The sequence below is a fragment of the Chenopodium quinoa genome, unplaced genomic scaffold (genome assembly GCF_001683475.1).
Source record: "Chenopodium quinoa cultivar QQ74 unplaced genomic scaffold, ASM168347v1, whole genome shotgun sequence".
NCBI classification, from domain to species: Eukaryota; Viridiplantae; Streptophyta; class Magnoliopsida; order Caryophyllales; family Amaranthaceae; genus Chenopodium; species Chenopodium quinoa.
Genome location: NW_018744420.1, coordinates 756,172 through 780,619, shown reverse-complemented (window position 1 = coordinate 780,619; position 24,448 = coordinate 756,172). Strand labels below are relative to the sequence as shown.

The window sequence follows — 24,448 nt, the reverse complement described above, 5'->3', positions numbered from 1 at the left end:
TTCATTGCGTATGCGCTTTGACTTTGGCTGACCTTTTCCTCGTACCATGCTGCCGTCCGGAATGAGTTTAGGGCCGATGTACTGTGTCCAAGTCGTCTTACAAGGGATAGGCCAGAACTGTGGTGCATAGGTGTTCGTATAAGCCTCCCACGGCCGCTCTGATAGTGAATACGTCGCACAAACAGCTAGAACATGAGAACATGGGAGATGGAATATTTGTGATTTGTTGCATGTACAAGTTCTCAACTCAAAGTTAAAGTATGTTTATGGCCTCCTTTTCTACCAAGTCGCTCTCCCCTTTCTGTTGTAACTTGGTAAATATGCAATCGGTGGTTTTACGCATCCACTCTGTGATATCTGGCTTTTGCGGCGTTCTTCTCCAGAATGGCAGTGACCTTGGGGGGTATGCAAGTCCCTGTTCAGACCTAGCCTCAGAAGACTCCCTTCTTAAAGTGAAATACCTGTTAACTCTGTGGAAAGTTAACTCGACAAAGGACATGATTGGTAGAAACCGAGCTCCCTTCAACACATTGTTAAATGTTTTAGAGAAGTTTGTAGTACATATCCCATATTTGCGACAAGCGTCGTGAAACAGAGACCACATAGGAAACGGGACTTGAACAATATACTCCATGGCCTTGGTACATGCCTTTGGTACGCAACAGCCTTGAACATATCTCTCATGTCGTTGCTTCGCACGTGAGGTCTTCAAGTTAGAAGCTATGTGGCGAACACAAAACCTGTGATAGGCTCGCGGCTCGGTGAATCCAAAGTTAGGATCATTCATTGCTGCAATGATCCCAGGATGTCGATAAAATATAACACAGAGGCCATCTCGTTGAGTGACATGAACCCGAATGCAGCCCAGAAACCAAGGCCAGCTGAAAGTGTTTTCCCCTTTTACAAACGCAAATGCTAGCGAAAATACTTGGAAGATTGCATTCACACTTGTAGCAACCAACAGTGTTCCTTTATACTTCCCGTACAAGTGCGTCCCATCAATACATAACAGGCATACAATGTTTAAAACCATCGATATAAGAACCGACGGCCCAAAACACTCGTTCAAACACTTCCATGTTGCTGGAGTAAATACCATCCACCAGAGCTTTCTGTTTCCATACAACAACGGTTCCCGGGTTTGACTGTTGGAGTGCTTGCAGAAGTGCGGAAGTCTGCCGTAAGAACTCTCCCAATCCCCAAATATTTCAGCTATAACTTTCTCCTTGGCATACCATGCTTTTCGATACGGAACTTGGAAATGAAATTGCTTGGAGATGAGTTCCTGTATGAATTCAACTTTCAAGAACGGATCTTTCTACACAAAGTACTTCACATACTCTGATATTATAGACGAATCCAAGTGTAGGTGATCAGTAGATAGTACTTCAGTGACACAACTCTCCTGGTGCGGGCCTTTTTACGTGACTAGGGTAAAGCCACGCGAGTGCTCACTTGATTTGGTACCCCGTAGCGACCAACCACATTTTTTCTTGCACCGCAGATGAAGGACACTGTCATTCGAGGTCACTGTGGTGTATAATTGATTCCTTTGTATAGGATACATCTTCACCATTTCTTGAAGCATTCTCTTACTTTCAAAATACATGCCTTTTTCAAATTCTCTCCCGGGAACAAACGATGTATGGCTACCCGATTCGGCCCAATACTGATCAACTACATAGTTCTCGTTTATCTGACTAAACCAAGGTACGGGAGTTCTAACTATGGGCTCGCCAACTTCCATGTGTGCAGGTTCAACATCCATGTTCCGCAGTCCATCTTCTTCCTCTCCGCTCTTGGCTTCATCATTTGTTTCCGCATACACAGACAATTCGTTATTCACAATAATTTCAAGATGATTTGGCACATGTTGAGACAGTGATGCTTGAACATCATCTTGCATATGCGAATAACTACGCAATTGCATCGGTGAAGGTGTGACAGTGTTTGATGTTGAAGGTCCAGGTTGGTCGAACATTGTCACATATGCCCCCCCATGTACAGGTGAAGCTATATGAGAACTAAAAGACATGTTAAATTGATCGTCATGCAGCATTCTACTGAAAGATCCCATCCCATATTCATTCGATGGAATGTCGTGTGAGGGCACTTGGAAGGACTCTGTGTTGTAACTGAAAATATATGTAGATTGTTGTTCTGGCCGAGTACTTTGTTGGTACATATAGGCACCATTTCTACATATATCTCAGTGGGAACACTCTTCATTGCAACAACGCTCCTCAAAGCTTTCAGATGATTATTCGTCGAAACAGGTAACACTTGAATCTCATTGCCAGTCTCCAACCTCATTTTAATGTTTAGTTCAACATTACTTGGGTTTGAACCAATACTACTATGAACCTCGTTCATCAAATCATTGAAAGTCATGTTCGGTTCAAGTGTTAGTGGTTCCATATTTCCTCCATTATACTCGACACGGGGTCCATTAAACAGAATTTCACCTCCCCACCGGCATAACAACACAACATTTTGTGCAGCCATATTCTACATAACAACCAAAACACATTATACTTAAAAGCACTAACTCATCCCTAAATCGCCATATTTAAACAACAATGTACATACTTTTCAAATTACAACAACTTAGAAGCCCTAAATCACCATTGTTAAACAACAATGTAGGTTATCACAATTACTCAAAAACTAACAATTATCAACCATTAACAACAATTATCAACAATTATCTAAACTAATAATTCAACATTTTCAACAATTATCTACACTAACAATTCAACATTACCAACACTAACAATTCAACATTATCAACACTAACATTCACAAAAAAAATCAACAATTATAAAAAACCTAGATTTTAAAAACCTAAGAGAAAGGGGGCAAGTACCTAATTCGACAAGGAAGTGAAGAGAGGGGGCGTCGGAGCAGTTGGCGGCCGGTCGTCGACGGGCGGTGGTCGAAGGGAGGCGCTGGTGGGAGGGGGATTTGGGTTGCATGAGAGAGAGATTGAGTGAGGGAGAGATTGGGTGAGACCTGAGAGGAATGAAATGGGGGAGTTTGAGTAAGAGAGGAAGTTGCCTCTGTTTTACAGCAACGAAAGAAACGCTGACTGAGGCAGCGTTTCATTAAACACATAAAACGCTTCAGCCAGCGTTTTACTACATTTGAATTTTTTTTTTTAAGGAAATCAAAAATTAAGAAAATCAAAAAAAAAAAAAGTCAACCAGTAAAAACGCTGTCCGAAAACAGCGTTTTACTCCAAAAGCTTAGTTTGGTAAAACGAGTACACTATACAAAATATTTTGTTAACAAAGTTTTAGTTTGGAAAAAAAGTCCTAAAGAGTTACAATGAACAGAAATCATTATCCCTCCCAAAATCCTGCAACTTCATCTTCTCGTTCTTCTTCATCATCTTCATACTCTAATTCTAATTCCAGACATCACTACAATGTCACCCGAACTTCGGGCCCAAAACCCAATTGGAATCGCATCTCTAACAGACCCCAAAGAGTTCCATTGGAAGAAGATACTGATTATACCACTGCTCACTGTATTGTTGGAACTTGCCCTTTTATGTGCCCAGGTATATATTATACACTTTTTTTTTTTCATTGCTTTGATTAATTAATTATAGGATTATGATAAATTTCTGCTGAATTGTACTGATCTGGGGTTTCTCTAAGACTCTAAATTTGTATTTGAATTTTTTTCATGTTTTATTTTGAAGTGCTGAATTGTACTTATTTTCTGATCCGGGGTTTCTCTAAGACTCTTAATTCATATTTGAATTTTTTCATGTTTTATTTTTGATGTTTGTTTATTTTGCATAGGAGTTATTTTCATTGGTTTGTGAATCACTATGAATAAGAGCAGATGAATTGGATGCTAAATCCTTTTATAGGTTATACTTGATAGTTTGTTGAATTTTGAAAGGATTATAAATCAATGAAATAATTTGGAAATCCACTGATTTAAAAAATAATAGTAATAAGGTAAAGATTTTTAGAACAATGAAATTCCTTTTTGATTGTCAAGTGTTGGGAAAATTGGATTTCGGTTGGATTACTGAATTTTCTATTTTGATTCTATATGAGACAGAAGGGCTTGTGATTTAATGTTTGTTGCTTGTTTTGGGCAGAAAAGGAGAGAATCCAGCGTGAGCAGCTTCGAGATCTAGCTGTATTTGAAAGATTGAATGGAAATCAGTCGAAATCGTCCTCAATCCTCGCTGTTAAAAAGGTAAACAAAAACTTTTTGTCTATTGTTGTTTAAGTGAAATTGATTGTCCTTTTGAATTGTAAATTCGTTGCATTGGTGGAGCCAGGATTTTCTGTTGAAGGAGGGAGAATTTTATGTCAAAGTTCTAATTATTGAAAACTAGTATTTAAGGTTATTCATGCTTAACTTTTATGTAATTCAATCTCTTAGATACATGGAACATGTATTTTCATTTATTGTATCACTATCTGCTGTACTTGAACAAGTAAACAAGCCTTGTTAATGTCCCATGCAACTACTGAGGCAAGGGATATATATTGCTTTCTCTCTATGCTTATTACTCCCTTTGTTCCATAATATAGTGCTTTTTCTCATTTTTCATGAAAATTAAGGGTTGTAGACTAGTAGAGGGAGTGGATAAAATATTTAAAAATAGGATTGTTTTATATGGAAAAGGTAAAAAAAAAAAAAAAAAAAAAAAAACAGTAAATAATGACATGTAATGAAGTATTGGATATAGGGGTAAAAAATAATTGATGGTACAAATATTTGTGAAAATGTAGGGGTATATTGTATGGAAAAGGTAAAAAAGTAGGTGTATTATGATAGAATTATGTAAGATAATAATAGAAATATTAGTAACACACAGTTTGGAACACCTAAAAAAGAAAACATGTACTTCGTATTATATAATGTGATGGAGGGAGTACTATGCCACCTTTTTTTTAAGTGCTTTTTTTTTGTCTCCGCCTATGGTTGCTTATGGTTGACTTAATATTTTTTGGGTCTCTTCTTTGGACAAGTAGCCTAGTACTCTAGTCTCTAGTAGGTTGTATTCAAGTTTTGAGTATCAAGAGATGGAAAGTGGCATTTTTAAATATTTTTATTTATTTTTATTTTTCCTTAGGAATTTTTACATGGTAAACGAGGTTTTATTTCTTTGTCTGTTTAAAATTTGCTCTTGTTAAGTTGTGAATATAGTTGACAAACTTATCATAATAGTCATTTTGTGTATGAAACCCATTTTTTCTCAGTAGTTTTGCAGAACTATCTCAATGAAGGAAGTTCAAGCATCAGATATACGCCCTCTGCCGGTTTTGGAGGACACATTAGATTACCTTATGAAGTTGGATTCATCTGAACATTCTTTTCTCGTTCTTCATGATTTCATCTCTGATAGGACAAGGTCCATTAGGCAAGATCTCAGCATGCAGAACATCAACAATGATAAAGTGATCTGCATGTACGAGAAAATGGTATGCTATAATTGTTCATTTTTATGCTTCGTTTTTAAGTGCGCAACTGCACATATAGATTTGTGTGCGTAAAGAAGATTAGGAAAAGCTTAGAACACCTGAATGAATTCATGTTATGAGCTCCCCTTAAATGGATAGTATTATTCAGTATGAGTGAATAGCATAGTTATACTTTTCCTTGTCTACCTCAAAACTTATGTGGAACCATTAGTTTAGTTCAGGGTTGCTGCTCAAGTGCTCAAACATAGCATTCATCACCATTTGTGGGCGTTGACTTCTGAATGAAGTCTGGCATAACAAATGAGTGGAGGACTTCCTAAGGGTCTCAAAGACAGAGAAGTTTACTTGGAAAGATTGGCTCAAACTTTAACCTTAACAAGTAATTTTGGGAGCAATGTTTTGCTCTAGTTTGGGGAACATGTGGTTTGGTTATGATATATAGTAGCACCTTTATTTCTCTTATCAACCCCAGCGGCATAAAATCTTGTATATGTATACCCTTTCATATTGTTTTGGTCAATGATTGCATAATAATCCGTATCATACCAATATCTATCATATAGCAGTATGAAATTTTTTTTTTTTGTGGGATCATTAAATCCAGACTCTTGGCGGACTATTCACTTTTAGTTGTTATTATGTTAAATAGGTCACTGAATTCATGCATGTGCTCGTAGTGGTATGTGGTATATCATTGATATTTACTGCCAAATTGTTCATTGGTAAAAGTGGATACCATGTACAGGGAGAATTTTGATGATACCTTGATGTGCAAAAGAATATCTTTGGTGTTTAGCATTTCATTTAAGCAAAGTTGTTGAGCTGGGTACATATGGCTAAACTTGTATAACAATGTATTCCCTGTTTTTAATATAGCTTTGGGAACCCTGTAAAAATTTTGGTAAGTTCATTAAAAAAGGAAGTGTTCCATTTTGCTTATTTTATTATGTTATAGTCTCTTATATTGTCCAAAAGGTCTTTTATTTAATTTTTTTAAATGCAAATTAACCCGCTGAAGGACCGAAAAATAACATATCAGTAATCAGAGAATTGAAGTTAAAGCAAAGTCAATTTCATTGTACACAGACTACACACTATACTATAACGGACTTTATGAATACAGGCCATGCAATTTGACTGAAGTACTAACCTTCACATAGAAATCTGGTGGAGAAAAAGTATTGAAGTGAATTTTGCTAAAATCCAAGCGCCATCCATCGCCCAAGCATGCCTAACCTGAAAATGTCATGCAGAGATCAGCTTAAGAACCGTAGTAGATCAGGCAGAACCAGAAATTAAAATTATCACTAATTAGCTGACCTTCAAGGTCTTCTTCACTTCTAACCTAGGAGCAAGGAGGCCGACTTGCCCAGTCAACAAAATAGGAAATAATGGGTTACCAAGTTTTCTGAGTTGTACTTGTACCCTAGCCGCCTCAGGGCCAGTTTTTATAATTATTGGCTACTGTGTCGCTTTTTAGGCATGAACTACTTGTTTGAAGTTGGTAGCTAATATGATGCTCTGACTATTGTGTTACATTGATCATGAATAATGCAGATTAGGTTTCATGTCACCTCCCACTACAAGCTTAGAAGATGTGAGGGTGACAGCACCACTTTATCTTCAATCCATCATCTTAATATGGAGCAGCTCACAAAGTGCCTTGGATCACTATATAACCTATATGATATCAACCGCACTTCAGATTCTGTTTTTGACAATGAGGCTGAATATCGATCTTTATATGTCCTCCTTCATCTTGAGACTCATAGCCATTCAACGGTTGCTCTCTTCTTTGATGCTACTCTTGCTATGATTTTGATTGTTACAGTTTTCTGCTTTGGTTTATTATACTGACTTTTAATACAGCTGATATAATCTATAGGGCGAGTCTCTATCTTTGTGGTTTTCTCGTCTATCTTCATATATTGTTAGCTCAAAGGAGATGTGCTTTGCGCGAACAGTGTTAAGGTACTTACTTTTTGCCATGCTAACATATGACTCATTGTTTATACCAATGGCCTATTTGTTTAAGGTCACTGTCTCATTAAATTTACTTTTATTGTAACCCCTTTCTTACTAGGTCTTTTCGGATGGGCAATTTTTGGCGTTTCTTTCACACTGTAGCATCAGAGGCAACTAACCTACAGTTCTGCATCATTGAGCCTTACATCATGGAGGTTGGTACTTTGATAAGATCTTTTACCTTGGTTTTTTTTTTTATAAATGATTTTCAATATGGCACTGTTTTCCAATATTATAAAACACTTTTTAAGATGGCATAGGTAATATTTGATGGTTATAAACCTTTTTCCAAAATGGCGTTGTAAATAGTAATTCATGTCAGGGATGGTAAGTAGTTGAAAGGATTGAATAGATGGAATTATGTGCTTATTCATTATTGCATTCCAAATGGATCATGAATTCTTGAAGTTGTTCAATTGTTGAATTTGGACATTTGTTATGGTGCTTTGCTGATTGCAAAGGTGTTGTCTTTTTGTGAATAAGTTTGCATTTTTTAATCCATTCTTGAAATGATGGGAATATAAGGGTTTTTTTTTTTTTTTTTAATTTTTTAATTTTTTTTTTTTTTTGTTTTTTTTTTTTTAGAAACTAGAGTGATGGAGATACATGACCAAAATTATGGAGAAAAAACACTTTGGTGATATTCCCTCCATATTTTTTAAATGCATCACTTTCCTTTTATGGGGTTTTTTTTTTTTAAATGCATCACTTCCTTATTTGGTAACTTTATACTATATTTAATCATTTCTCTCTCTTACTTTAAACCCCACTTAAATTATTTTATCATTTCACTCTCCTTCATGGTCCCCACTTATATAATAAAAATATTTATTCTCCCTCACATTCTTTCTTTTTCATGGTCCCCATCTAACTTTTACTATAATAAATTATTCACCCACTCACAATATTATATTACTCTCCTAAAACTCCGCGCATCACCAAGTGATGCAAATAAAAAAAAAACGGAGGGAGTATATTAACTTTATTAAGAAATGTACTAGTATTTTTGTGAATTAGTAAAGGTTTATACCCAGAATTAGTTACGAGTCATCATAAAAGCCATTCATCTTATGTTACCATGAATGAAGTATTACAGGAAAAGAAAGGAGAATTTGCACATGGTCCTTATCGAACTAGAGTGAGCATATAACAAGCTACTAAGAGAAGTGTTTTAGTTGGCAATAACTGGAAAAGATATACCACGTAAGTATAAGGATATCTATTGAGACGTGAAATCTATTGGCGGAGATATAGAGGATTAAGGTTCTTAATGTTCTTTCCTCTTTGCAGTAGTTTTGCATAACATGGTTTATCCAGCACGAGATATCGTGGTGTTTGTTTTTTGCGGATGATATATTATTAGTTAGTTGTGATGGACAATGGGGCTGCCACATAAGTATAATGGACCCGAAGCTGCAGCCACCATTATGGGTTCACACTCGGAGGAAGAGAGTGAAAGTGACACATGTCTAAGGAGGAGGGAGCAAGCAACAATGATCAAGAGAATTAGGGGACAGCAAGGCACTAGTGGACAAAGGTAATAAATGATTCACTAAGGAAGGAGCAGTAACAATTATTCAGGCTTGATACCCAGATGCAGTAGAGACAAACTTCACTAATGTTAGGTTATCCTTTATTTCCTTGTAGTATGCTTGAGTATATAAAATAGGTAGTAGTTTATGCTGAGGAGATTTTTGTATTGTGGAATGAGAGAGAGTGGTAACCAAAGTTACTAAGAGAGTAATAGCCTCAATTTCTCAAACTAGAGTAATAGCCTAAAGCTATTAATCTATCCTTTTTTAAACCCTTTTTGCCATTATCAATCAAAATCAAGCTTTTTATCTTTTACATTGTTATATTTTTTTTTTGTACAATATACAAAGTCAGAATTCCAATCTAGTATGTTCAAAGTGGGAGAAATAGAGACAATTGTGACATTAGATCGTAAGAAGTTAGAACACACTTCCTTCATCTCTTGTCTCTTTTTTCCTCTTTTCTTCAGGGTTTTGGTATATTTGTCATCTTAGGCTGGAAGCCTGGAAGTAGTCAACTTTTTTTTTTTTTAATATTTTATTTTATAGATTCAATTTATGTGTTTTAGCTTCTATTTTTCTCCCTTATGGAATTATGGTAAGTCTAGTTGTTTTTCCGTAGTATAGTACTAATTGATTTGTTGAAGGGGATTCATTTGGTTTTGAAGAAAAATGTCAAATTTCCTTTATAATCAGTTAATTAAACCAAAAATCAACTCAAAACTGCAATAGAAAGGGTGCATGAAGAATTGTCAAATATATAATACTTTTTTATTATTAATGATCGTAGTCTCATTGAAGAGAAGTTTTGTTTGATCCAATATGATGTGTTAGTGAGGTTTTCTTTTCAATTGTAGATGTCATATGACTTTCGGAAAAAAAAAAAAAAAAAAAAAAAAAAGGCAAAGAGTTACTTGATAGTGGATGTTTTAAGTACGTCAAATTAACTTTACAAAGAAATGAAGATGTTAATCAAGTCTAGATGGCTTAAAGCAGATGGGCTATTGTGCGATGCTGCGATCCTAGCTTGAATTTATGGTTAAAGAAAAATTATATAGGGCAACACTTGGACCAACTTTATAAAATGGTTGGGCATTTGAGAAAGGATCATATTATGAAGATTGAGTGTAGCAAACATTGTTGTGTGGGAACACCTTAAGGGATTAAATTATGAATGTAGATATTTCTAGGAAAGTTGAACTTGCAGATACTTTGGATAATATAAAGGAAAATCGCCTACATTAATTTGGACAATTGAGTCAACAATGAGCAGATGCACCATTGAGGAAGGTAGGGTTGGAATAGTGGAGATTTCAAAAGAAATTCGGAGTGGCCAAAGATGAGTTGGATAATAGGAGTTAAATATGACATGAAGAAGGTTTGCAAGAGCTTTTTGCATTAGATAGAAGTAAATGGAGGAAAAGGATCTCTGTAGATGAACTCACGGGTGAGACTCTAGTTCATGCTAGTCTCATCCTTTTGGGAAAATATGGCTTTGGAATTGTTGCTGTTTGTAATAATTATTACTTCCTGATCAAGCATGGTCTTAAAGAAAACATATGATATACCTTGTATATTGTGACCTTTATGTATTTTTCCCTCTCTATCCTCCTCTTTTCTCATTAGGGTTTTGGTCAGTTATCTTAAGCAGGAAATTGTTAGCTTTGGGAATTCTTTCTAAATATTACATTTTTTTCTTCTTAATTCAATAAAATGCTTGATTCCTATTGCTTTAGGCTTCATGCATAGGCGCACTTTTTTATTCACTGATTACCTCTACTTCTCTTTTGCTTGATCTCTATAAAGTGAAAACTGTCCAAAATAAAAAAATAAAAAATAAAAAAAAAGTATTACTGCTTTGTCTTTTTCTTACTTAATTTTTAATATCCATTTCCATTTGCATTTCCATTTTCTGGCCCTTAGGCTTAAGACAGGTTGCCATTCTCAACAATGACTTCTAATTTAATTCCAACTACTCCTCCAAAGCACAGTACCACTATATGCAGTTTGAAGCTCCTAATTGGTCCTTATAATTTAGCTGTTCTGAATGCTTATTGCTCACAACCTGTTAACTTTAGGTTTGTAGATCTCACAGGTAGAAAATCTTGAAATTTTAAAAACTGGTACTTAGTTTCGCATGAGGATGCATATCGATTCCAAAGGATGTGTTTTTTTCTCCAAGCCTGCAAATGTTATAAAATATCCTGTTGTCTCCAAAACTAGTGCATGTATTATTACTATTGTTTCTCGATTTATTAATATCAGTGCTTCCAACAGGGCCGTCGCGTTAAATTTCGGGGCCCTGTTCTAAACTATAAAATGGGGCTCTAACGGAAAAAAATTATAATACTTAAATATTATTTCAAAAATAGTATCATATTACAAGGATATAGATATACTTCATAAAAGAAATCTTATGTACTCAGACTATTATATGAAAAATTAACATCATATACAACTTCATGCTAATCTAAACCTTCAAGTTATTTAAAAAGAGCTTTTCTACTGACACTTTTGGAAGCAAATTCATCAACCAAGTCTTCATATTGTATCGTCTCCAAAAGATCGTTTTCGGTCGCTATTAATGCTAATTCATTAAGCCTTTCTTGTAGCATAGTAGATCGCAAGTACGTTTTCAACAGCTTCAATTAAGAAAAGCTTTTTTCTGCAGAAGCAACAGTCACAGGAATAGTGGATAATTAGCCGTTTGATAATAAACGAAAATCAAGAGAAGTTATGGTAAAGACTGAAAAATTAATTCTTCCATTGAAAATTGGAAGAGGAAGGTGAGATAGTTACTAATTATTTTTGGGTAAAATAAGAAGGTTAATAAGAATTTAGCATTGAATGAGATATGGAATAGAAAAAGTGATGGAAATTTCATATTCAAAGTAATGAAATTGAATTGGAGATTGGAATTTGGAAAGTTTGATATTGAAAATGGTCTTGCGGAGATAACGATGATGTACTGTACGTTGAATGAATGACTGACTTTTGATTTTTTTCTTTACTTTGGTTGGGCTTTAATTGAAAATAGGCCCCATAAAATTGGGGGCCCTGTGCAATAGGTCTGTTTGCACTGGGAGAGGGCCGGCCCTGGCTTCCAAAGTTCCAACACTTCCTAGTTCCAATAATATCGATAAGATTCCTTTACCTTGATAATCCAAACTTCTTATAGAGATTAATCGTTTGATAGCCTGAATCCTTTGTGAGAGACCAGTTAAATCTATTTGTTTCTTCAACAAAATTATTCCAAATGTTATTTGGTAGATGTATAACAAGTGCCAAGGTGGGTAGCTATTATTTAACTAAGTGTTCAAACAAAAGAGATTTGGTATATGCTGCTTTTAAGCTCCTTTTCTTCCTGAAAACTTTATTACAGTTCTTATATTGAGTTTGTTTCACTTTGTTTTAAGGTTAGGGCACTTGCTGTAGCGTGTATAAATTCCAGTGGCTACAAGCTTCATCCTTATCCATTAACGTCTCTTTCAAAAATCCTGATGATTAAGGTAGAATTTGGTAAATATCTTTTGTTTATTAAAATTTTTTAGTTGTACGTTATATGAAGTAACACCGAAATTTGGATTTGTCAGGAATCGGATTTGGAAACCTTCTGCAATGCTTGTGGCCTGCAGACTTCCCAAGATGATATGGGGAATAAGGTCTTACCCACCAAGCAAACTGGATTTTCCCATCCCAAGGGAGGATTTCAGTGCAATCTTTTCCCGTGGTTGGAGCTGCTGGAGAAGTGAGTTTCTCTGCCATTTACTTTTATCATTTCAATGCCATGTTTTCATATTGAGCTGTTCAGATGATGGCTGTTTCTTATACCTTAATTTTATAAGAATCTTCAGTTAAGCACAAGGTTTGAATTCCTCTCTTCTCCTTCAGCAACCTCCTAAAGATGAGGAGGAGGAGGAGGATAAGGAGGATGTGATTGGGGGGAGGGGGGGGGGGGGTAATCACACACATACCTCAACTGTTCACTCACATTGTTTTTGCTCAGAAGAGGAAAATAGGACTTTTGACACTATAGGCTTTGTTGACTTAAGTTATGCATCCCTATGTGCTAATCTTATATTTTCGGAAGAAGTGGCCAACTTGAAGTAAGCCTGTATCTGATATCAATGTGTGGTGCTTGTCTAAAATACAAAGAGTGAGGTAATCCTGTAACTGGAAAATTCTGCTTCCAAAAGATGTCAGTGTGAAATTAATTATATTGATTTTACAGGGACAATAACAATATAATAATATATGCTTTACAGAGCCTGTTTCAGCAGGATTTAAACTGGGTTGCTGTGTAGACTGAGGATGTAAATCTATACTGTTGCTGGCCACACAGGCATATTTGTCCCACATCCAATTTGCTTGTAGTAAGTACATGTTATTTAGGATTTTCCTGTTGTAGTGCTATTGCAAATGAAGTTCGCTTTGAGATGCCAATAAATGGCACAGTTTTATTGCTAATTTGTTGTAAAGGTAATAATAAATCAATCAATCATATTGCTATATGGTTAGCATTAAACTATCTGATTCCCTGTGAAATTATGACCTCTTTTACTCTCCCTTAAGCTATCCTCACTTCAAAACGCGTTAGGTTTTTGCTTTGTTATCTGTTGTTAGCTAACTACCATGTTATATGAATACATGATGCACTTTTTTTTTTTTTTTTCTTTTTATGCCCAACCCTATCTTTAGTATAAACATGTCTTACTAATTTTTTTTCCTATTGAATGATTATTTGGAATACTTATGAGTTTCGATGAAGTGAATGATCAATCTCCTTGACTACCCTTTCATCGAAAGAAGCACGGAAACTTCTAGTATCCGAGGTCTTCTTGTTTTCGTGCTAATGAAGCCCAAAAATGGTGGGACTTGAAGCAGCCGTTTCTGTGCTACATACTCCTACTTTTAAGGAGACCTATTCCAATAACGTGCTAAAGTGACTTGTGATATTTGGTATCTTATACTCCTTCCATTCTTGAAAGTTTATCCCACTTTTCAATTTGATTCGTTTTTAAAAGTTCAACTCACTTATACTTTAGTCTTATAATGAAAGATCCCTTTTACAATCTTACCCTCATACCCCACACTGTTTATGGCATTTTATAATCTTTCACTTGCTTTATCCACTTTTTAGTTATTCACCTACCTCTTGTCTCTTTTACTTTATTCATTTTTTTTTCCTTACACTCATTCACTCTTTCCATGCATTCCACATTCCTGGAGTACTTTGTATTCACATTCTTGGGTGATGTTTCCTCTTGTTTTATTTTGAAAAGTTTTTACCCACATAACGTTCAAGTCTAATACCTTGTTTACTATTGCAGGGATGCAAGCGTTTCAATTGAAAAGTGATGTAAGAGAAAAGAGAAAATGAGGCGGAGGAAGAAAGAAAGGAGGGAGAAATTTTGGGCAACATCCGCAATAAGGATGCTCTAAACCCAATTACATTACCAAAGAAACTCATCTTGATGGAATATTGGATACTTTTTCAAAACTTTCAAATTTGTATTAAGTTATTATAGAAGGGAGGGACAAACAATTCTTGTAGGGGAGGTTCAACATAGTTGAGCTGGCATTCAGTCTTCTAATTTTTTCATCTACTACGAAAGACCGGCAAAGTCCGAATTTGTAAAAGACATGTTATTCTTTCTTTCTTAATCGAATGTTATGGGGCATTCATAAAGGGAGGATTTCTTTGGTTTGTTACTTTTTTTTGCGTCTTCAATTTCTACAGGCAGTGTTCTGTTCCTGCCAGATACTTTTGATCAAAAGGAATTGAAGGTGAGATAAATTTTTAATTAGCATGAAAAATAGACAAACTCATCATTAGGAGAAGGTTTTTTAATTTTATATCACAGTCCTTTTGAATTAAGAATCCAGAGCTAACTAGCAAGAGATGTACTGTATTTGGATCAAAATATTACCTAAAAAATGACATATGATATGAGGTAGTATGAAGCAAGCTGAGTTGCATGAGTCCAAAAATGAGTGCCTCAAAAGATGTTGCTCGTAACTAGCTTTTGTAATTTTGTAAACTACTCAGCATGACAGCATTAGCTCAGACAGTATGCCTGGAAACCAGTTCATGACTCAGAAGTGAGTCAATTTACTCCAACAAAAGGAAGAGAATAACAAAATCACCGGGTGGTTATCAACTCAATTACAATTGGTAAAATTCTTTACAAGTTAAATATAGATATCCGTTTTACAAAGAAAAGATGAAATAGCTCTTTTCGATTCAGCAAAGATGAAAGCAGAGATATGTCATGCTGAAGAAAGCCTGCAGAAATTTACAAAAACACTAGTTCAGTAATTTAAGCAGCCAACATAGAAGACACAACATAATTTAGTGATATGCTAACCTTTCCCCGTGACTCAAATTTGTATCTGACTGTAAACCATGACAATCCCCTATCTACAAGTGGTGCAAGGGCAAGGGCACTGTAATCAAGTAAATAATGTCAGATAAATTCACATGTAAATGGGGCAATTGTGTAGTGTATGGAATATCTAGATATCCAGGCATGCATTAAAAACATATGCAATGGGCATAAATTGCAAACCAATGCACCCATACAGAGAACACACAATGGTCCAACACTCACATCACATCTTATCTATACTTCTTTTTACTTGAGAGAAGACTTTAGATCACTTAAATCAATTGGCTATGGAAAGATCAACTCCCTAGGCTTATAAGGTTGTTATTTCTCTTTACTTCTACAACGTTAGACAACTCACATAAACACAGCATAATTTAGCCTTTGCACCTTTTATATCCCTTCTTTCCAGTCTGATCCCTAATCACTATCATTCTAGTTACCAACTTACCGTCAACTCTACCAGATGAACATAGAGTGATGGAAACTGGATGACACCCTGTTTTAGTTCACAAATAATATGAGTTTTGGAGAAAGGGAAATGGAAAGAGTGTTTAGCTTTACTAAATGGACCAAGCAACTACTTGGGACGTTGTCAGTGAAAGGAAATATTAAAAGCAGCAGTTTATTAAGTATTTATTTGTCCCATTTATGAAGCTGTATTACTATAAAGTTCTTCTTAGCAACCTAAGTTACTAGTTCGTAGCTAATCATATAGCGGTAGAATTGATAGCTTACCCTGCTGCTCTTATGAGCTTAGTGACTTGGCTTCCTGCCCAAACCATGGCCATTACTTTCAGAAATCTGCATCCAATATATGTAAAATGACTTTAGAAAATAATTACTTGATCGGAATGAAACATTATTGGTATAACACGCAGTTACCTTGAAACAGCAGCAAGATAACCCATTTTTCCAGGTGCTGGAGCAAAATAGAACCTGAAGCAACAGGTGGAAATTCAATGTAAGCAATTGCACAACACAACAAACTGCACTCAGTTCCCCCCCCCCCCCCCCAAAAAAAAAAAAAAAAATTAAAAAAATATTGCATCATCTCCCAAGGGTACACTTTTCCAAGAACAGGATACAAATAGGCAGGGATGCTACAATTAAGGAACCAATTTGACGACCACCACCCAGTATGTGCCCTATGTTAATAGGAAATGTGCAGGTCCAGAAATACACAAATTCCCTGAGAGTCTAACAGACTCAACACTTTTATTTTCTAGTTACTCACCACACCAAGAGAAAGGTAGTAAGGTAATAGGCTGTGTTCAGTAGACCATATGACAGTACTCCAGAAGCTCCATATCTTTTCAACTGCTCCAATATTCTGTCAAGTTTGCACAATAATTAGTAATCAGCGAAAAAGTTAACCTACAGTAGTTTGTTCAGATGAGAGAATTTGGAGAGAAGGAGAGTAGGGAATAATTTTTCTCTAGTGATGTTGGAGACTGGATAATGGAAGAGAAAAGGAATAGGAGTGTTCTATTTTCTCTCCTTCATTAGTGAACAAAACCCTTCCAAAGTTCAAAAAAAGTAGGAAGGAATATCTTCCCCTTCCCTCTTCTCTCTCTTATCCTCTCCTACAAATATGTAATTTAAATACACAGTATGTGAGAATCAAGAAAAATGGAATTGAAGTGCATACATTAAGCAAGTACAAATTGTGCATAACAGTAACAAACTCACTTCTAATATTTAGAAGCATAAAAGGAAAGCATAAACAGATTCATTCGATCACTGCACTGGAGCATGCTTCAGTTCCTCTGTTCACAAGAACAACCATTACACCTAGCTACACTACAGAATCTATAGCTGATAGAATCAGATGCACTAATGCAAGGATATTCAGACTTCATATCATTTCTTGACAGACTCAGGACTTTCACTCACACCTCATAGCTACATAGAAGTAACAAATATTAGGCCGAGTGAATTCTCCTATATCAACCATATTTATGCATATGCACGAAAGTCAGCTACTTATAGCAATTGATGTCATAAATCTTATGATGACCTTTCATACCTCCTTGTAAATTTACTCACAAGTCACAGCACAACACTGAATACCTCAGGATGCTATGGTTTCTCATCAAAGCAAATATATACTTCATTTGGATTTAATGGTCATTCTAGTTAAAATAGAGTCTATATAGATGATTATCTGAATAAAGGGAATCAAATTAAATGTTGGAGAAAAAAATTCAATAGAAAATGGTAACATAAGAAACACAATGTTGGAGGACTCCTGAACAAATAGAACTTTCACTTTCTAACAAATTTTGTTCACAATTTTTTGTCGAGGTTGAACTATAATGGGCAGCTTCAAAAAGAGCAAGTGAGCAATACCACAGCAGTAGTAGGCAGTTACTTGTTACATGCATGGATAGTGTCTATGATCTATACTAGCATGGTATTAAACTACACCTATCAAATTACTTTATCAGAAGTTAAACCTTACTATTGACAGATAATACTTCTAATGCAAGTAACTACAGTACTTGGTGGCTGAAAGTGATCTTTCTTGTCGACCATCATTCCCTTCCATTGAGCCTGAAAAATTAAAATTGATGTTAGTAAATCAAATTCCCAAAAAGAATAGATATAAAATTAAAATACTTACTAGTACCTTCAGGTTCTGCTGAATAATTTTGAGAGTCTGATAAGCCATGTGCCTAAGAAAAAGAATGACGATGCATTAGCCAATTACTTTAGATACAAGTTCGTGCAGAAGTAAATGCAGAAATAATCTGCATTACTCAAAATTGCCAAAAGTGTTGACCTCTGATATAGCATCCAAGTTCCAACACAGATACATCTCATTTTCCATAGGTTTTCTCTAAATTTGAAGGACCACACCCATGTCTGACATTGGTATACCATGAATATGGCAAGAGTATGCCAACGAAGATCTGATAACATATGAGGTGGCCATCATAGTATTCATTCCTCCTCGTGATAAAGAAGTTAGCAAGGAATACCTCAAGGGATAGAATTAGGATTGAAGATATTTGAAGGAAAGTTGGAGTTGGACATTGAGGATTGAACAAGGGCGAACCAATTGGGATCACAAGAAGGTGCAACAATAAAGAAAGTGAAGAGTTGAGATCACAAGAATCTTAGAAGGAGATTAAAGAAGACTTGGATGGAAGGAGATAGGTATGATATATAAAATTGGACTTACAAAAGCATATACATTGTAACACTTATTATAAAGGGCATGGAGAAAGAGAAAACTTAGTGGACGTCTAAAATTTTGATTTATGTAGCCAACTAAGTCTTTGGGATTATTGTTGTTACTAAGTAGATAGAATATAGAACCAAAGTTGTTTCACCTTGAAATTATAAGCTGTGGTAAGCTTGATAAAACTAGGAACAATTGGTATTATCACAACTATCGGCTAGCAAAGGATATGATTGAGGTATATTAAAAGAGAGATAGGTCAATGAGAAAATGGTTAATGTGTGTAACTAGAGATAGTAATTATTGTAAGCACATATGTACCTCATGTTAATATAGGAGGCTTTGAATCATCAATTGGTGGTCAGCCAACTCCGTCATTGAGACTAAGGTTCTAATATTGTTGTTGATTAAAATTTCAATCTCATTGATGAAGCAAATAACCATATCCTTGGAGTCTTTACATTCACCCGTTTACTTATTTAATTCGATAGAGATACAACGGAAAAATTGCTAAAATCAAGAGTTTTTACTTCAAAAAGAAATGAGAGAAAACTGTCCAGCAAGTTGATGACTTCTTTTTTACAAATCACTAGAACAAATTGTAAATGAGCTACTGTGTCATCTTCACTTCTCTTCCATATATTATGAAATGGCAAGTCACCTTTGGGAAAGTTTGTTTGTCTTGTATCAATAGTCATGAATTTCCCTTTCCCGGTGGTCGATTGGCTATAATTTTGTTTTATGCAGTCTGAGGTGGACAAGGATAAATTGTGGTGGGCGCAAATTGCGCAATGCTGTTGTGACAATTTTTTGGTGTATTTGGTGGGGACAAAATTCCTGTATCTTTATTTGAGCTTTATCTTTTGAGTTGGTGTGACACCAATTTATAATAATGCTCAAGGAGCACTAAAGCAATAACGGTCCTGCTGCGCGGCCTGCACCAGGTGCACTTCAGTGTGCCTCATTAAAATAAAAAATGACTGAAGTGCAACTCTTGTGCGTGACTCAGGTGCACCTTGCCTATAGCAAAAAAAAACGTTCTACCTGAATCGCCTAGCACCTAGGTGTGCCAAGGCACACTTTTTATACTCTGTGTGAGACATAATAGCTTATCTAGGGTCTCTATGGACTATGACTGACTGAGGCTATTAAACAGTCATTCAATTGGGGAAGTTTGAAGAAACTGGCATGATCTGTAATCTGAAACATTGATTAAGGACAGTCTGTCCTCTTTCTGAATAATCAATTTTCATCTGTTAATATATTATATTTCTTATAACCAAAGAAAAGGTCATATGAGTTCAAACAAGGACTAATAAGCTTAATAAAGTTAAATAACTTCAGAAAAAAATTCTGATGCGATCTAATAAGTTAATTAAATTTTATCATTGGAATAAGTTCAAACAAGTTTGATCGTTTGTATGAGTTCAGGCTAAATAAGTTTTCATCAGAATTACTAAGTTCACTAAACAGAATAGCAGCGAGAAGAATGGCAAATACCATTTACCCAAGTAACTTTCTCAAGCTCACTTTTGGTAGCTCAAAGATGGCTGGTTCAGCAGTTTTATTTTTAGTTTTTAAGAATGGACTTGCAAGCTAAATTTAGAAGAAATGCAAAGCTAATCTTCACTTAGTAAACAATTTCCGCATTAAAATAAAGTTATTTTTCATAGATTCCAAGTATGTGAAATTCCTAACCCTAGAAGTGCAACACTGCAATTTCACTCCAAACTAATAAACGGCAAAAATTAGACAAAGAAACACTCAAACTAACCAGAAGAAAGGACATCATGGTTACACAAATGCAAACTTCCACTCCAAGTACTCATTCATCCTTATAGTTTCTAATGTCACCTAGCTCAGCTAATAACGATGGTTCCAAATTCACCTCATTCATCAATACTTGTGCATTAAACTAGTCTTCAACTCTTCCATCAACAAAAATTCCATCGCAACACAAGAAATAGGGCCACCCAAAAGCCAAAACATTTTTCTTGGATCAGGAAAAGGCAATGACTCACAATTGAGGAGCTGTCCCCTGCCGAGCAGGCGGCCACGAGTCATAACACACTCTTTGCACAACAAATTCGCTTTAAAGTACTACATGGGGTGTTATGCTTAACTGCTGTAAATCTCCAAACAAAAACAAACCATACACAATATCACAATTAAGGGTTTTGGAAGAACTTCTTCTTCTTGAACGCCTTAATCTACATGAACCAATATGAGGATTTCTCAGGAGGTCACCCATCCTAGTACTACTCTCAATCATTGAGGCTCATGTGAAGCGATGTGACAAAGTTTTACACTGGCTACCACAAGCCTACCGTAACCCTCCTCTTATCCAGGCTTGTGACAATTAAACTATTTTTATCCATTAATACATGTATAACATAATGACATTCAAGAAAACTAAAAATCCAATACATCACCATGAATTACCACAATTTTATAAAAATGATACATACAATGTAATTTCGAGGCAAGAACTCACCGTAGTACCACCGTTATTAATTGAATGGAGTGTAAAATGGTGATGATAATTCCAAGAAAAATTGTGATTAAGCTTGAGATGGGGTATTGCTGAATTTATAACCCAGTGACTCTGCATTATCATACTGCTAGTTTTTTTGCACACGACCCAATTATTCTACAATTCAAACAGAATTTCAACATTTCCATAAACAAAAAATAAAAATAAATAACAGAAAGAGAGATGAGAAAAATACCTTATTGTGAGGTGACGGCCACAATGAATTACAGCAGATTTTGTTCACTGAGAATGACATTGACATGGAACTGAATAAAGGGATTGATTTTTTTTTTTTTTTCTTTTTTTTCTTTTTTTTTTGAGCAACAAGGGATTGATTGAGTATACAAAAACGATGATTTTCTTTCGGGTATATGGATAAATCTAATGACAAAATTGTATGTTAAGTAGCGGTTTTAGAGCAAGATTTGCTTAAGGTCCGGTTCACTTCACCTTATTTTTGCTGTCGAATTAAAACTGAAATTAATTTTAATGAATTGAAATTATTTTTGCTAAACTGAAATTATTTTACTAATTCTCTATTATATTTTTTTTTAAACTCACAAATTTTTACTGAAGAGAAATTATTTTTACTGTATTGAAATTTAAGGTGAATTGAACATGGTTTAAGACGTAGGATGACATCATCAATTTTTAATTTTCTGGTCTTAAAACAAGACTTTTTATTTTATTTTTTTAATGCATTTAAGAAATTGAGTGTTACAAAATCTGAAGTGAAGTCTTGAAGGGAGTCTTGAAAACTCAAAACTCAACTGAAGACTCAACCATACACTCTATACACAGTGTTTTTCCCTATATACGCATTAAAACATAACGTTTTGATAAATTATTTGACTTTTTTATTTTCTGAATACATTAATAATTTGATTTTTATACAAAATTTGTATCTACATTGTTTTTTATTTTTTTGTGAAACCAATTGTAGGTTGTTAATATATACAATATATATATTTTCCTCCCTCCCCACTCACACCACACGCACCACCTATGCATCGGTCGCCGGCAACAGCAGTATAATACCCCGTATTTTTATACAGTTTATAAATTAAATTATTATTTTAAACGTATTTAAATAATTTGAAATGAATTATTTACGATATGTTTAATATTTAAAAATGAGTATTTAAATTAAAAACCCATTTATTATTTATTTATATGGATTTGAAAATATTCTATTTTTATATTTATAAACTTTGGGGCATACTTAATTTATAAAGGAGTTTTAAAGTCAAAAGAATTTTAAATAAAGTCAAAGGACCAATTTGAGTGGAAGTGGGAATCATTAAAGGTAAAAAGGGAAAGTCAAGGGGGGATTAGAGGAGTATAAATACTCACCCTAACGCAAAAATCAGATTTTTGCCCAAGGTGATAATCCAAAGAGGTAAACTCTCTATCTCTCTTAGTTTTCCTCCTTAATCCCCTCTCCCTCACCTCACACATGCCACCTACACACACACAGTGGCCGGCCACCACACCCTGCCATCCACCGGCCGACCACCGCCACCTGCAACAACCAACATCAATCGCCGCCGACATGGAGGGCCCTCCCCCGTGCGTGTATGCGTGTGCAAGAAAGAAAAAAAAAACTCTTCTTGTTTTAAATTAATTTAACTTTAATTAATTATTGTTGTGGGTGTTGTGTGATTATTTTAAGATGTTCTTAATGATGTTTAATATACATATAATTTTTAGATTTGGTTTTGTCTGAAAAAGCCCCAAATTGATTAAACCCTGAATTTCTAATTTGATGTTATTGAAGAAATTTGATTGTGGTTGATTAATACAATTGAAGTTAATCTTTTTAAACTAAATTACAGCAAGTTTAAGGATTTTAATATTGCTTGAAATTTTATATAGAGGATAAAATAATGTATTCTTGAAAGGATTTTAATTACCCATTAATTAGCAAGAAAAATAGGTGGTTCTAATTAAATTTCAGCATATTTTAGAAGGTTTAAAAGTGTTTTAAGGAGTGTATATATTGCTTGAAATTTAATTTGAATAGGTATTAATGTCTCTTTGTATTTGTGGGTTGTAGAAGACTTCCAAGTGAGTGATTTCGTGCAGTTATGACGATTTTGAGATCATATTTGAGGTACGTTCGCGTACTCGCTAATAATTAAAGCGTGCAGAAGCATGCTAGGACTTGTGTAATTATTTCCAAGTTAGTATCATTTTAGGTATTGATTGTAATTGTTGGTTGGATTGATTTGATGATTGGTTTGTGAGACTTGAATTATTTGAGATGAATTATTGATGGAATTCATAATGTTGGAATAATGTATATGGACCACACTTTTATCATTGGTATGATTGAAGGCATGTTTAATTAAACTAAATGTTTAATTTGGTTTGGAATATAAAAAGGGAATTTTATTATGGTTTATAATTTTTATTGATGCTATAAGCATGGGGATTGAGCAAGTTAAGTGTCTTAGTACACGAGGATTAATTTATATTTCGGTGCCTACACGCACTTAAGGTGTTTATACACCGAGGGATAGGATTTTTGGTGCCTACATGCACTGAAGGTGTTTTTACACTGAGGTAGTTTAAAAAGGGTTCGACATTAAATTAAATGTGGTCACTAATTATTCAAGAATTAAATTGGTATGTTTGATTGCTTGAATGAATTATGTATGTTGGTTGTTTTATGATTTGAGAGTCATCACCTAGTTTAAATGTGTAAATAACGAAGTGAAAGATACCACGTACCAAAACTCTTGAAACGTATATACCTTGAGTATGAACATATAAGGGGAGTTATGTGACTTTATGTTTGATCATAACTTCTACTGGGAGTACTAGACACTGTATTTTCCTTTTTATTATGTGTAGGATTTCACCACTTACGAGTGATTCTTTTATATTGGCACGATTAGCTCCCGTGTTAGTACCCCTCTATTGGGGCAGGTTAGGGGGGAAACTCGTTTGATGCGTAATCAAATTAAATAAGCAATTATACTTGCCTATTGTATGAGTTGTATGTTGTATGCTTGGAAACAGGTTCAAGAAGGTAATTTGTGTGATGCTAGGATGTAAGCATGTTAGTGTGACTCATTTACGCTTATGTACTTAGCATTGCTGATAGTGTGTTGTATGTTTGTTTGGCCTTGTCTTTATCTTGGCCCTACGACGACGCATTTCTAATGGCGAGTAGTGGGGACAAAGTAAATATAAGCCTTTCAGTCTTTCAGGTGATGAAGCATATTCATGATGGGCATGAGTGAAGAGCGAATCTTGTTTAGAATCTGTAAGATAATATAAAACTCCTTGATTAGAGTGATTTCCATTGATCAATATTTATAACGTAT

General features: G+C 34.9%; 2 protein-coding genes across 6 annotated transcripts; one reads left to right on the top strand and one right to left on the bottom strand.

Moving 5' to 3' along the window:
• Window positions 1-2,872: 2,872 nt before the first annotated feature.
• LOC110696938 (SAC3 family protein C-like) lies at window positions 2,873-14,722 on the top strand. Of its 4 annotated transcripts, XR_002506432.1 has the most exons (10): window positions 2,879-3,562; window positions 4,118-4,218; window positions 5,235-5,453; window positions 7,011-7,235; window positions 7,339-7,424; window positions 7,537-7,633; window positions 12,427-12,519; window positions 12,604-12,758; window positions 13,276-13,383; window positions 14,341-14,722. XR_002506432.1 is itself a non-coding variant. In XM_021874268.1 (9 exons), the coding sequence occupies exons 1-9, from the start codon at window positions 3,328-3,330 to the stop codon at window positions 14,366-14,368; spliced, it is 1,155 nt and encodes a 384-aa protein (XP_021729960.1). In that variant the 5' UTR covers window positions 2,873-3,327; the 3' UTR covers window positions 14,369-14,722. The 4 variants fall into 4 exon arrangements, 3 of the variants coding, with proteins under 3 accessions (XP_021729960.1, XP_021729959.1, XP_021729961.1); XM_021874268.1 differs by lacking the exon at window positions 13,276-13,383 and having other exon boundaries at window positions 2,873-3,562; window positions 12,688-12,758; XM_021874267.1 differs by lacking the exon at window positions 13,276-13,383 and having other exon boundaries at window positions 2,881-3,562.
• A 279-nt stretch (window positions 14,723-15,001) lies between these two features.
• LOC110696939 lies at window positions 15,002-21,610 on the bottom strand. Of its 2 annotated transcripts, none has more exons than XM_021874270.1 (9): window positions 21,313-21,610; window positions 21,078-21,233; window positions 18,023-18,074; window positions 17,901-17,952; window positions 16,634-16,729; window positions 16,282-16,335; window positions 16,135-16,200; window positions 15,379-15,457; window positions 15,002-15,296 (listed from the first exon to the last, which is right to left on the bottom strand). In XM_021874270.1, the coding sequence occupies exons 1-9, from the start codon at window positions 21,376-21,378 to the stop codon at window positions 15,255-15,257; spliced, it is 663 nt and encodes a 220-aa protein (XP_021729962.1). In that variant the 5' UTR covers window positions 21,379-21,610; the 3' UTR covers window positions 15,002-15,254. The 2 variants fall into 2 exon arrangements, with proteins under 2 accessions (XP_021729962.1, XP_021729963.1); XM_021874271.1 differs by having other exon boundaries at window positions 18,029-18,074.
• Between the last annotated feature and the right edge of the window lie 2,838 nt (window positions 21,611-24,448).

What these genes read in the sequence shown, in the direction of transcription:
- LOC110696938 (XM_021874267.1), top strand. Translation starts at nt 3,328, where the DNA reads ATGAACAGAAATCATTATCCCTCCCAAAATCCTGCAACTTCATCTTCT. An exon ending in TTGCCCTTTTATGTGCCCAG is followed by an intron (nt 3,563 to 4,117) that starts GTATATATTATA and finishes TGTTTTGGGCAG; the next exon opens with AAAAGGAGAGAATCCAGCGT. An exon ending in TGGTTGGAGCTGCTGGAGAA is followed by an intron (nt 12,759 to 14,340) that starts GTGAGTTTCTCT and finishes TTACTATTGCAG; the next exon opens with GGATGCAAGCGTTTCAATTG.
- LOC110696939 (XM_021874270.1), bottom strand. Translation starts at nt 21,378, where the DNA reads ATGTCAATGTCATTCTCAGTGAACAAAATCTGCTGTAATTCATTGTGG. An exon ending in TATCTTGCTGCTGTTTCAAG is followed by an intron (nt 16,201 to 16,281) that starts GTAACTGCGTGT and finishes TATTGGATGCAG; the next exon opens with ATTTCTGAAAGTAATGGCCA. An exon ending in AAGCTCATAAGAGCAGCAGG is followed by an intron (nt 15,458 to 16,134) that starts GTAAGCTATCAA and finishes ACTTGATTACAG; the next exon opens with TGCCCTTGCCCTTGCACCAC.